General features: G+C 40.5%; 4 protein-coding genes across 6 annotated transcripts; 1 reads left to right on the top strand and 3 right to left on the bottom strand.

Annotated features, from left to right (window-relative positions):
- Positions 1–244: 244 nt before the first annotated feature.
- On the bottom strand, positions 245–1,376 carry LOC118877645 (chymotrypsin-2). The gene is made up of 3 exons (XM_065865955.2): positions 1,228–1,376; positions 663–1,025; positions 245–600 (listed from the first exon to the last, which is right to left on the bottom strand). Exons 1-3 carry the CDS (start codon positions 1,357–1,359, stop codon positions 307–309), a joined length of 789 nt encoding a protein of 262 aa, XP_065722027.2. The 5' UTR covers positions 1,360–1,376; the 3' UTR covers positions 245–306.
- A 510-nt stretch (positions 1,377–1,886) lies between these two features.
- LOC108006976 (chymotrypsin-2) lies at positions 1,887–3,019 on the bottom strand. The gene is made up of 3 exons (XM_017070583.4): positions 2,873–3,019; positions 2,323–2,685; positions 1,887–2,259 (listed from the first exon to the last, which is right to left on the bottom strand). The coding sequence occupies exons 1-3, from the start codon at positions 3,017–3,019 to the stop codon at positions 1,957–1,959; spliced, it is 813 nt and encodes a 270-aa protein (XP_016926072.4). The 3' UTR covers positions 1,887–1,956.
- On the bottom strand, positions 2,947–5,884 carry Aduk (Another Drosophila Unc-51-like kinase). Of its 2 annotated transcripts, none has more exons than XM_065865952.2 (7): positions 5,691–5,883; positions 5,459–5,607; positions 4,853–5,077; positions 4,053–4,789; positions 3,812–3,996; positions 3,668–3,754; positions 2,947–3,065 (listed from the first exon to the last, which is right to left on the bottom strand). In XM_065865952.2, the coding sequence occupies exons 1-7, from the start codon at positions 5,775–5,777 to the stop codon at positions 3,033–3,035; spliced, it is 1,503 nt and encodes a 500-aa protein (XP_065722024.2). In that variant the 5' UTR covers positions 5,778–5,883; the 3' UTR covers positions 2,947–3,032. The 2 variants fall into 2 exon arrangements, with proteins under 2 accessions (XP_065722024.2, XP_016926071.4); XM_017070582.4 differs by lacking the exon at positions 2,947–3,065 and adding an exon at positions 3,181–3,290 and having other exon boundaries at positions 5,691–5,884.
- Positions 5,885–6,295: 411 nt separating this feature from the next.
- On the top strand, positions 6,296–8,405 carry pasi2 (Protein). 2 transcript variants are annotated; one of them, XM_017070578.4, is made up of 7 exons: positions 6,296–6,383; positions 6,627–6,767; positions 6,829–6,967; positions 7,030–7,159; positions 7,311–7,405; positions 7,642–7,878; positions 7,939–8,405. In XM_017070578.4, exons 2-7 carry the CDS (start codon positions 6,694–6,696, stop codon positions 8,038–8,040), a joined length of 777 nt encoding a protein of 258 aa, XP_016926067.3. In that variant the 5' UTR covers positions 6,296–6,383; positions 6,627–6,693; the 3' UTR covers positions 8,041–8,405. The 2 variants fall into 2 exon arrangements, with proteins under 2 accessions (XP_016926067.3, XP_065722028.1); XM_065865956.2 differs by having other exon boundaries at positions 6,322–6,383; positions 6,630–6,767.
- Positions 8,406–12,004: the final 3,599 nt, after the last annotated feature.

Genomic DNA, 12,004 nt, shown 5'->3' with positions numbered 1-12,004 from the left:
AAAAAAAAAATGTTGCGTAATTTGTTTTTTTTTGCCATCAGTAGTTTATAACACAGTTTAATGAATACCACCTCCGAAAACTAGCAAGTCAAATCAACTTTCGTTCAACGACAGCAAATATGGTAAATTTACAACTCGAAAATATATTTGATTTATTTATTTATAGTATTTATTGCACCTCAAAGCCTTTATAATAATGACACAGATAATTAGCTTATCGCCCCCCAACGAACAAAATAATGGCTAGCAATATCATTATTTATTAAGTGCATTAACTTTGAATTTATGGAACAATGGTCTTTGTGACTAATTTGAGTTGTGTTTGATCCAGTCAATGTACTCGCTAACCTTACAGAAGACACCCGGATAGGGGGCCACGGTGCAGGGCTTGATGCTCCAGGACACGATGCCCACCTGCTGACCATTGTAGATCAGAGGACCACCGGAATCCCCACTGCACTGGCCCTTGCCGCCCTCGTCCACACCCCCACAGATGTGATATCTGGGATTCGTTTGGCCACCGTGTCGTGCGGTGCACTCCTCATCGGAGTATATCTTCAGGAGTACCTCCTGCAGGGTGCTCTGGACACTTCCATAGGTCTACACAAGGGATATATTGAATATTATATATCATATACCATGTAAATCCCATTACAACCCACCGCATTGAGACCCCAGCCAATGAGCACACCCTCAGCTCCAGCATCTGTTTGCGGGACAGCAAAAGCCAAAGATGGCAGTTCTACGGGAGCCACAGAAACCTCATTAAACTCAAAGGGTTCCTCCACCTTCACCAGCGAAATATCGTTGGCGTTTTGACGACTCGGATCGAAATCCTCGTGCTGGATAATTTTCTTTATGCCCACCACATTCGGTCCGTTGATATTAATATTGGTCACTCCAAACTGAATCGATAGCGTCTCTGCAGGACGTCCATTGGTGCAATGGGCAGCAGTCATCACAAATTCATTGGAGATAATGGTTCCACCACAAGAATGGGCGCCATCGTAGCTACGTAGCGATACCTACGATTTGTCAAGAAAATAAGGAGTTTATCTTGAGATATAAGCTTAAAAATACTATTGGGTTTAAAACACAAAAGACTTAAATATATAAATAAATACATAAATACATACATACATACATAAATATATAAATAAATAAATAAAATAGGATAGGAAAAGACTCTTCTAATAAATTTACATGCCCATCATTAATTTTACTCACCACATAAGGATGTTTCTGCACGCTAGAATCCGTACCATTAACAACCCTCAATGTTGGAGGCGCAGCCCGACCAACCGTAGAAATGGTCAAAAGACCAATTACAGCAAGACTGAGATCTTGACTCGACAACATATTTTGGCTACAAATGGCCCCCTGGGTAGGCTACCGCTTTTATAAGCCTGCCGACTTTGCAGAACCTGAACGATTATTAAAATTTACGATACCAGATAAGAGTTTATTAAATCTGTCGTCATTGATATAAAATGGCACTTGTCTATGTATCATCAAAACATTTAAAAAAGAAAGGCCACAATTCACAAAAGTTGGTTTTCCCAACAATTAGAGGCATTTTTGTTGGCTAAAATTCTTTAAGAAGCTATCTGACATAAACATATTTTCTACGCTATGAAAAATCATTCTTAACTTCAGGAAATCAATAAAATACAAGTTGCTAAACGACAAAACAATTTAAATTACAGAAAATATCTACCCACACCATTTTGATTTGATAAAAATTAAATGGTAATAATTAATTTAAAATATTTTTATTTTATAGCAAAGATATTAAAAACATGACCATATCTTGTGATCTTGCTTATATGAAAAAGGGCAAATCCCAGCCTTAACTGAACTCCAATGAATGGTTAAAAAATCAGCACTTTAATCGTCATATCAGTTTGATTTATTGCAGGCATAAGCCTTTCGGTATTGACAAAGATAATGGAATGACTATGCCAATATGATTTGGCTGCTTCTGATCCAGTCGACGTACTGGCTAACCTTGCAGTAGACACCCGGATAGGGAGCCACGGTGCAGGGCTTGATGCTCCAGGACACGATGCCCACCTGCTGACCATTGTAGATCAGAGGACCACCGGAATCCCCACTGCACTGACCCTTGCCGCCCTCGTCTACGCCGCCACAGATGTGGTATCTGGGATCCGTGGAGCCCTCATGACGAGCAGTGCACTCCTCATCGGAGTAGATCTTTAGGCCCACCTCCTGCAGGGTGTTCTGTATATAGCCGCCAGTCTGTAAAGATTTTAAGTAAGGATAAGTTAATTGCACAAAAATATCTAGTCCAACAAAACCCACCGCATTGAGACCCCAGCCAACGAGCACTCCCTCACCACCGGCATCCGTTTGGGGTGTGGCATAGGCAAGATCCGGCAATTGAACGGGGGCCACAGTAACGCCATCGAACTCGAAGGGCTCCTCCACCATCAGCAGGGAAATATCGTTGGCATAATTGTTGTAGGGATTGTAGTCCGCGTGCTGGATGATTTTCTTAACGCCCACTACATTGGGACCGCTGGCACTGATCGTGGTCACTCCATATTGTACTGACAGGTCTGAGGCTCTGCGGCCAGCAGTACAATGGGCGGCGGTCATCACAAACTGCTTGGAAATAATGGAGCCGCCACAAGAATGAGAGCCGCTGGAACCACGCATCGAAATCTAAAGGATAGTTTAGTATAGATTAGTATTAAGTTGTATTAAGTTTGAAGATTAGTATTAAGTTGTATTAAGTTTGAATTTACAACCGAAAAACTAGAAATATACGTCTCAAGTTCTTTTTTATTTTTTGTATGTGATGTATATTTCCCATTTTCCAATAATATTTCTACAAGTATCCTTAACTTACCACAAAGGGATATTTCTCCACGCTGGAATCCGTGCCATTTACCACACGTCCCAAGGGAGGAGCTGCCTGGGAAAGGCCCACGATGGCCAGGAGGGCGATCACCGTCAGGCAAAGGTCTTTAATAGACGACATTTTTTGACTAAACATGCGCTCTGATCGTCTAACGGCCACTTTTATAAGTTTCCTGACATTGCTATTACCCATTGATTACGATTATTTACGGCGATTGATAGGACGAGATTATACCTTCACGATTACTAGAGAGCGCCACTAACGCGTTATCTCCTCCAATATCAAAAAGCTAGTGGTTCGGTTATCTTTAAACAATTTTAATCAAATTAAGCACAATAAACAGAATGAAATACAAAAGCGGTGGTCTTGACCAGCCCGGGAATGTGATGGTTCTCATTGAAGTGCGCTTAAAATAGAAAATCCAAAAGGTTTAAAACTTAACAACGGTTTACAGCCGCAAACAAACAGTGGATTAGTTTACAAGTAGAAAGGCCATCGGTGTTAGGACATACATAACAGATACAAATACGAATAGGTTTTTGGGGGGAGCGGTACAAATAGCGTTCATGGTTCTGCTGTACATAGAAAGCGAATCTAGTATAGACATTTGTATATCTGTATATCGTATATGTATATAAGATCAATAGAAGGCTACGTGACTAAGCGATGCTCCTTGGACATCGGCCTACAAAAATACTCTAACAAATGCGCACCAGGCGCCGGAAATTGCTCATCGAATTCAAATCTATATTCTGTTGACTACTGTATGCTGCAGCTGCGTACCGTGGACAGCTTCTGCTCCTCCTCGTCCATGTGTTTGGCGCTCAAAATGCTCTTGATGCTCTCCGCCTCCTTCATCCAGAATTCCAACTGAAAAATGGGTGTCAATATTATTATTTGTTGGGATGAAGTGCTTTTATAGCTAACCTGTTGCAGCAACAGATTACGGCGCTCGCCCTTTGGTTCATTATTCACAAACGGCACTAGAATGCCCAGCGCTGAGGTATACGACTCCAAGGCCGCGTCCAGCTTGCGCTCGTAAAGATATAGCTCGCCTTTCCGTCCGATTTCCAGGCCAGTCTTCAGGGACGGACTCGAGTTCGAAAGGGCAACTAAAGGGGAGGAATGGTTTAATCCTTATAGGAATGTTTAAGTTCGAAAACCTTACATAGCTGCTTATAACGGGCATCTGGTTCCAGCATCTCTGTCACCCGCGAGCTGCTGGGCTGCGCTTCGGTAGCTTGGACAGCTGGAGAAGGCTCTGTGGTTGGGTTAGCCGTGGCAGATGAGCCCGCCTGTCGTTGCCTTTCGGCCAACATCCGGTACTCGTCCTCGATTATGCAATTTTTGATCTCCTCCGCACGCTTTGTGTACGACAAGGCACGATTGCGCAATGCCAGCCTTTTGGTGGCGTCCGCCTCCTCGGTGATCAATGGTACAAAATATTGCAGAGCACTGCAGTACAAATAGTAAGCCTCCTTGTAGTTGCGCTTCTCATCGTACGAGCACGCCTGGGTGACCAGATCAATGGCCTTCTGTAGGGTGTGCTCCGTGGGAAACGTCTTGAGATCGAGGAAGGGATGCGCAAAGAAGTCGGCGAACGAAATGCGTGCCGTGGGCTCGTGAGCCAAAAGGCGGCGCAGGAGATCGTGGCACTCGTTGCTGATGCGAGCGTTTGGTGGCAGTGTAATGGCCTCGGCCTTCCTGATCCTCAGCAATAGCTCCTCAATGGTTCGCGAACTGTACGGTGCCTTGCCGAACAAACATTCGTACAGTATCACCCCAATGCTCCAGAGATCCGCCTTGGCATCGTACTGATGCTTGCGCACAATCTCAGGGGCCATGTAGAGGGGCGAGCCCTTCAGCTGCTGATTGATTTCGCCCAGCTTCAGGTGCTGAGCAAACCTATAAGATATAATAAATTGTTAGTATAGGGTATGTATATCGAAGGACTTCAGTGGTAGCTACCCAAAGTCCGCCACCTTCAGGGACACATTGTTGGCTCCCCGGGTGAGCAGCAGGTTCTGTGGCTTGAGGTCAAAATGGGACACATCGTTGGCTCGCATATACTGAACAGCGGCCGCCAACTGGCGCAAGAAGTAGCGACAGGTGCTCTCCGGCAAAGCCTTCTTGGTTCGTATAAAAGCGGATAGATTGCCGGCATTGCAGTACTCCAACACGATGTAAATGTTTCTGGAAAGGAATGGTAGATGTTAATAATGTCTATATAAAATGTAGTTATTATAACATAATTAAAACGGAATAACAATGATTTAAAGACCATGGTCTCCTCTATATTAGATCATTACATTTGTATGACAGCTTCTATAAGGATGATATATGGTCAACGACAAACACTATATTTAACACTTGAAATAAGATAAACTCTTATAAAAAAAGATCATTTTAACATACTGAATTCCAAAAATGAGATAATATTATTGGTATATTGCCTGTTACTAAGACTGTGAGTAAACACCGACCCAAAATACTATTATCCTATACTACTATATTCTATAAAACCTTCTGTAAGGATGATTCATCGGCTAAGTATATATAAAAACCATGTTTTACTTGTCGTCCCAGAAAAAGTCCTGTAGAGTCACAATGTACTTGTGCTTGAGTTCCCTCAGGAGGCGTATCTCGGTGATAAGGTTTTCCCGCGAGGTTTGCGACAACGTCGACATTTCCACATACTTGATGGCGTGATAAGTGCGCTGTTTCTGTAAAGTTAAAACGTAAATATTAGAAGTATAACCATGGTGGCGGATGTGGATATGCAATGTGTATGTAACTGGTGCCCCACTTTGTGCCGCGCTTTGTAGACGGTCGCATAGCTGCCCGCTCCGAGTTTTTCGAGGATTTCGAAGTCCGTGATCCGCGGCAGTGACATCTTGGGCCGGTCATTTAGTTCTGAGGGTAAATATTTTTAAATGTTTATGTTTTCCATCGGTCGAATGTTTTGGCCTCCTCTGCTCACACACACACACACAAAACCATGGCAACAATCGTGCAGGGCTGCGGACTTGCTTCGCTGAAATCTATCGATAACTATCTATTGAATTCAAATTTAGAACCGCAGAATTTTGTCAGGTGGAAATTAAAACAAAGTCTGAGTATCCATTCAACGGATGATAGATGCTGATTCAAGGGAATAACCTAATTAAAACATAAAAAAACTAACTTTGCTCCCAATCTTTCTTCATAATTATTCTGCTAAAATGGTTTACAAATGTATATCTCCCATTTTTTATTGTTTTAATCAGCTTTTAGTTGCCACAAATAAGTCTTGAGTGAAGTTTTAATAGTATCTAGTTTTATTGAGTGCTACCTAATATTTTAAATTTGCGCGCCAAATGACTAATCGAACTGGTTGATGAAACTAGTTTATTTTATCGGTTTGCTGACTTTTGATTGCAGCCCTGGAAATTAGTAAGCCCTGATTCGTGTGTTTTGTTTTTGATGCGTTGCGAGGTGATTAATTTTTCGTTTTTTAGAGGTAAATAAATGCAAAGGGCCCTAGTAAAGGAATTTGTGAATACTTCAAAGACATTGGAATGACAGGACAAAAAGAGATTTTAAAAAGTCTCTCGTTAAGAGTGATTAAATCATGTCCAAAGTTTTCGAAAATGTTAAGTCTGGCTTGACACACCCAAAATACACAATTAAGCAAACACGCCCTGCTCAATAATCGAAATATCAAAGATTGCTTCCAATAACAGATATATTTTAAATATTTTAGTAGCTGCCCAAAGGATTGCTAAAGGATTCCCCTTTTTTTGTACACGTGACTAGACTTCAAAGGCTTCATGATGAATTACGGCAGGAAAACGCCCTCCACATATCGGTCCAATCCGTCGGTTTATTCCCACGCCACGGGAAGGTATGTTCATCTATATAGTCTTTATAGTTATGAAACCAAGCTAATAAGTATGTCCCTTCAGATCCTCGACGAATTTGCACTCCAAGATGTCCCGATCCACGCGATCCGTGAGGATTCCCTGGTACCAACGACCGCTGCTCAAAAACAACCAGTATATCGACATACAGAAGGGTGCCATGCTCATCGGATTGTTTGCCATTGTAGGATCTGAAAATCCTTATAGAGATGTTCCCTTTTTTAATAGCATGATTCGCCTTTTCAGTTCCTATCTCTCTTCACCATTGCCACGAGTATTTTCGACATCTATTGCTATGCTATGGCTGCGCCAGGATCCACACATTATGGTTACTATATCATATCCTATGAGTTCGTCTATGTGGGCAACAAGCATGGTAAGCTTTTTAAGTTGGAAACCATTCGTTTTTTCTATTAGTTAATGAGTTTTTACAATTCTTTTGTACAATAAGTGATGTTAATGTATAATCAAATTGGTAATCCTCCCATTTTATAGCTACTACTATAGATATCTTGTTTTTCTTGCAGTTCGCAACATGCTGATTGTCTTTGCATTATTCTCGCTTGTCCTGGCGCTGATAAACTTTGTGACCAGCGTTCTTCTCTGCGTGGCCCTGCGCAAGGTAAGTTTGTGTCTGGGATCTGGGATTCCACAGCTATAAGCATGCAATTCATTTACATTTCTCATTGCCCGAAAGCATAAAAAACTGGGAGCACAGAAACGCTTACTGAGCAAAAGGGTAACAAAGGCATCCTGCACAATCATAACAAAGAAATTAGCACCGAAAACCCATTAATTGGCAAAAGTCCTCTACTTAAAACCCATGTTAATCTGAGATTCTCTGTAATCCCGCTTTAGGAATATGAAAGGAAGGTAATGCCCTGGCTGTGGACCTTTGCCGTTTTCACTGTTTGGCGCGCTTTGGCCTTGATCTTCTTCGCCATTGTCAACGATCTGTACTTTGCCTACAACGTGATTATGGTGCTCCTGTGGTCTATCTTCTGTGTGTTGTGCATCTATGGCTGGGCTGTGGTGTACTCCCTGTTCCTGGAACTGGTGGATCTCACCAAACTGGAGGATCTTGCCCATTTACGCGTATGTTTTTAAACCAATCACAGTTAATTTGTGACTTAATGATTACATTTACCTTTATAGATGGGCACAATGGCTTCGCTGCACGCCTCTACCGCCAATTCACTGGCTGGATCGCGGCCAACCACTCCTCATAGCACCGTGTCCACCATGCCCGTGGGCTAAACCAAGTATTTCTCACCCATCAAAGGGGCTCACAACGAAATTGCACAATCTAGACCGTCCGAAAGCAGCACAAGACAAGCCCCATGCTTCGCACTCAAACATTTCTTAAACTATATTGTACATTCCATCCACCAGTTCAGTGCCTTAGAGATGCGCCTCTCGAATACCACAAATTTTATACACGAATCTGCGTAATTAGCTGTAAGTCATGTTCCGTCCAAACGAATACGTTTTTTTTGTATACTGTTGAAGAATCTCTGCCTTTATGTGTGTCAGCATATCGTGTTTTTTACATATACAACCCAAATTGTAGCTATGTATCTAAAATATTAAGCGACAAGCAATATACAAAATACAAAACCGAATATATGAGTCTAATGACACCTCTTCTGGGACCATTTTCCGGGCATTAACTAAAACGCCCACCATTCGACAGCCGTTCATCTCGCCTCGTCTGCGTCAAGGGGGAAAATATTCTATAAATCTTTTAAATATTACATCTATACAAGGAATCTAAAAGGAAATCATGAGGTAACTTGTGGTTAAAAATAATATAATTGAAATTACAAAACTGTCAAATGAATAGATTTTTTAGTTCAACATCCTCTTTAAAATTTTTTTATTGTTACTTAAAAATGAATATCTACTTTAACAAAATCTACATTAAGTATTTTATTGCTCAGTTTGCGACTTGCATTTTTTATTTTGGACTAAAAGTACGAAAAGGGTTCAATCATATAATACTTAAGCAATTTAAGTTATATTTCAGGACGGTGGGTATTTTTCCCATGAAAAACATCGAAAAGGGGATCCCGAAAGGCATCTGGAATTTCCTGGCCCAGCCAGTATTCCCCATCAATCTTTGGAATACAATTGCCGGACTTGTTTGCGGCGTTCAAAGTCAGTGCTCTGGTCATTAACACCCGAAATTATTAGCCCCACACCGCAAAGTGGGGCATTTCAAGTACACACAAGCACAAACATTCGCCGTGGGATGTGCGGAGGCCAAACAAAGTTCAATCAACTGTTTTTGTTAATCATTCCTTGGATGACGACAACTCCGGCGATTTCGATGTGCCCGAGAGGAGGGAGGTACATAGATGGTTCTATTTGCTGGTGGTGAGAAAACCGGAGCTCCTTTCCCACCCTTTCCCCAGAACATTTTCCTGGTTTCCTCGTCCAAGTGGGGTAATTTGAACAATTGCAATTGGAATTCAGCTGGAAAACAAACTACGTCATCGAGAGGCAATTCTTTGTGGGTCTTTGTGTTGTCTTCTTCTCAGCGCTGCTGAGTTATCTATTTAATATTTATCATCAAATTAATTTCTTGGGAAGAACATAATCTAAAATTGTTTTTATTGTTTATAACATAAAATCTCAATTTGATGATGGTTTTTATACTTTGTTGGTTTTTGAATTTAAATATTCTTGAAATATACTTATTTAGATAGGATTATTTTTACATTGACAATAGAACCATTTTATAATATCTCATTTTTTCTATAACTATCCCTTTTGTTCAATATTTCTAGCTGTATTCTTTTGTATCTCATCTCTGAATTTCTCTGTTCCTGTTGTTGGTAGAACGCAATTTGTTGCATGCGCCATCGCCTTATCCAGCCAACAACAGCAACAAAACAACGCAGCAACAACAACCCCCTATAAGCCAGGCCAACAATAACAAAGCATGGAAAAAGGGGTGGGGTTGGGTGGTATAGGGGAAGCAGTTAGCAACGTTTCATTGTTTACTGCAGTTTTCGATTTGCTTTGCTACGCATTAAAGTTCAGCAAATTGCGTTGTCTCCAAAGTCCTGTGTTTTCTCACTTTTTCCGGGCTATACTATGCATTTTATGAGATCTTTAACACTGCATTTTAAGTTAGTACCATGTTTATGCGTCGTTTTTATGAATTCATGTATCTACGAAAATCTACTATTATATATTTGTATATACATAAATAAATCACTTATTAAATTAAAATATATTTTTTTAACGCGACTTGTACTACGAAATTTCTTGAATTCTTGATATCGATAAATCAAGGGTTTTTCTGTAAGATTAATTTTTATTGAAAGGGATATAAATCATTAAATATATTTATTGTACAAATTTTGGACTGAAATTTATTTGGAATTGTTTCGCATAAGCACAGTAAATTAGTCTCCCCTCTCTTTCTCCCTCTCTCCACAATTCGCCATTACTCACACAGCTGTTGAGTTGATCTCGAGGAACTGTAAATGCACCTGTCTCGCTCCCCAGCAGGTTGAATGCACCAAAGCGAAATGGGATAAGCGAAGGCGTGAAAGAGAGGGAAAAATAGGGGGCGAACTGTGTGCCAAAAATACACGAAGCTTGACTGCTCCCTCTTTCTATCAATTTAGAAGTGTGTGTAAGTGTGTGCTCAGCTCGTTGTCCTTTTTCTGCTCTTCCTCTTCTTTTCGCCCGTCAATGCACTTCTTCTTCTTCTACAACCTTGTGCATGTGCCCACATGTTTACAAGAGTGTAACTGTGTGTGCCAAACATATTCACCCTCTATTTGTAGCTCCCAGTGTAACCGAATAATTATAGACACTGATAAAAAAAATGTTAAAGTTTTTTAATGAGCCCCAAGAGGTCTTTAAAAACGTCCTCTTTTAAAAACTAAAAAAATCGGTGGGGATTACCACACATATAAGAAAATGTCAAAAACAAAAAACCAAATAAATTGTTATGCCAAAAAAATCGTTTGTACTTCTTTTTATATAATACAAAAATAGAGTATACAGTATAAAAATTAAAAAATAATTTAATTAACTTTTAAAGGTCAGGTATAAAAATGTATGTACGTACATTTAAAAGATCAAATCAATGTTTGTGTTCCATTTCTCAGCATAAAATCAAAAAGTATTGTATGTATTTATACTCTATAACACAATATTGAGACTCGACCAATAACCTTGTCGCCAAATTTTGCTACTGTGTGATCCCCAAATCAGGGCGCTAAATAAGATAAGCATACAGAGTTCCGAACAGATTGGAGGTCTAAACGAATTTCTGTATTGCTCGCTGAGGGCAGACAGTGAACATTTGTAAGGCGCACCTTGTTATCAATCACCTCTTTTACGCATTGTTTGGAGCCCCTTTGTGCCTTCGTCTCGTTTTCTCTCTCAACTGCGTCGTTTTAATTCCAAGCGATATCGCTTGGGAAGGGGGGTCTATGGTCTATGTTATGGGGTATATGTACGCTATAAGGCTTGTGGCTAAAAACTGATGGTAAACAAACTGCAATGGCCAAACGAAATGCATTTCTGTGGCCATACTTTCGGATTCACCACGGCCTGTTATAGACGCACCCAACTCTGTTATCTCCGCCTGCAGGGCGATATTTTCATTTTCCACCTCACGCGGTTGTTATTGCTGAAAACAGGAAATAATTTTCGTTTTCTATAGAAAACACTGCTGCTGCCGTCGCTGTTGCGTGTCTGATATTTTATTTTTAACGCTCAGCGACTTTATACTACGTATTGCTTGCTTTTAAGTTTGCCTTTTTACGTCTCGCATAATTTTGGAGCTTTTCTGCTTGCAACCTTGCCTTTAAGTTTACAAAGTTCGTTAACATTAGCGTATTTTTACTGTCTGCCCATTTTAATTTTTTGTTATTTTTATTTTTTCTGCTTATTTATCTAAGCGACAAGGTTGGTGCAGAACCAATTTCGTAGGCAGGTGCGACCTTTGATAGCTGAAATATTTATCGTGAAACTTCACAAACTGGTATCTACGGATCGTATATGATATTTTATATATTATTGATATAAACACGATCTGGTTGGAGCCTATGACCTCTAATTAAGCGAATTCTTAGCCCCACTCACGCTTTTCATTTTGCTTTAGCATTTGCCTTGCGAGTGATCGCAAAAAAACATTTAGATCTATTAGAAACTGGGGCGAATTGGGTGTACCCTGTAATTTATTGAAAAAGAGCTT

Source organism: Drosophila suzukii, chromosome 3, assembly GCF_043229965.1.
Source record: "Drosophila suzukii chromosome 3, CBGP_Dsuzu_IsoJpt1.0, whole genome shotgun sequence".
In the NCBI taxonomy this organism is placed as follows: Eukaryota; Metazoa; Arthropoda; class Insecta; order Diptera; family Drosophilidae; genus Drosophila; species Drosophila suzukii.
Note: the sequence above shows the minus strand (reverse complement) of the source record. Positions and strands in the feature narration are given on the sequence as shown.

Coding starts and splice junctions, on each gene's coding strand:
- LOC118877645 (XM_065865955.2), bottom strand. CDS start 1,359: ATGTTGTCGAGTCAAGATCTCAGTCTTGCTGTAATTGGTCTTTTGACC. Junction 1,026..1,227: donor TGCAGAAACATCCTTATGTG/GTGAGTAAAATT, acceptor GACAAATCGTAG/GTATCGCTACGTAGCTACGA. Junction 601..662: donor TTGGCTGGGGTCTCAATGCG/GTGGGTTGTAAT, acceptor TCCCTTGTGTAG/ACCTATGGAAGTGTCCAGAG.
- LOC108006976 (XM_017070583.4), bottom strand. CDS start 3,019: ATGTTTAGTCAAAAAATGTCGTCTATTAAAGACCTTTGCCTGACGGTG. Junction 2,686..2,872: donor TGGAGAAATATCCCTTTGTG/GTAAGTTAAGGA, acceptor ACTATCCTTTAG/ATTTCGATGCGTGGTTCCAG. Junction 2,260..2,322: donor TTGGCTGGGGTCTCAATGCG/GTGGGTTTTGTT, acceptor AAATCTTTACAG/ACTGGCGGCTATATACAGAA.
- Aduk (XM_017070582.4), bottom strand. CDS start 5,777: ATGTCACTGCCGCGGATCACGGACTTCGAAATCCTCGAAAAACTCGGA. Junction 5,078..5,458: donor GACTTTTTCTGGGACGACAA/GTAAAACATGGT, acceptor ATTCCTTTCCAG/AAACATTTACATCGTGTTGG. Junction 3,291..3,667: donor AGGAGCAGAAGCTGTCCACG/GTACGCAGCTGC, acceptor TTCTATTTTAAG/CGCACTTCAATGAGAACCAT.
- pasi2 (XM_017070578.4), top strand. CDS start 6,694: ATGATGAATTACGGCAGGAAAACGCCCTCCACATATCGGTCCAATCCG. Junction 6,768..6,828: donor TATTCCCACGCCACGGGAAG/GTATGTTCATCT, acceptor ATGTCCCTTCAG/ATCCTCGACGAATTTGCACT. Junction 7,160..7,310: donor CTATGTGGGCAACAAGCATG/GTAAGCTTTTTA, acceptor TTTTTCTTGCAG/TTCGCAACATGCTGATTGTC.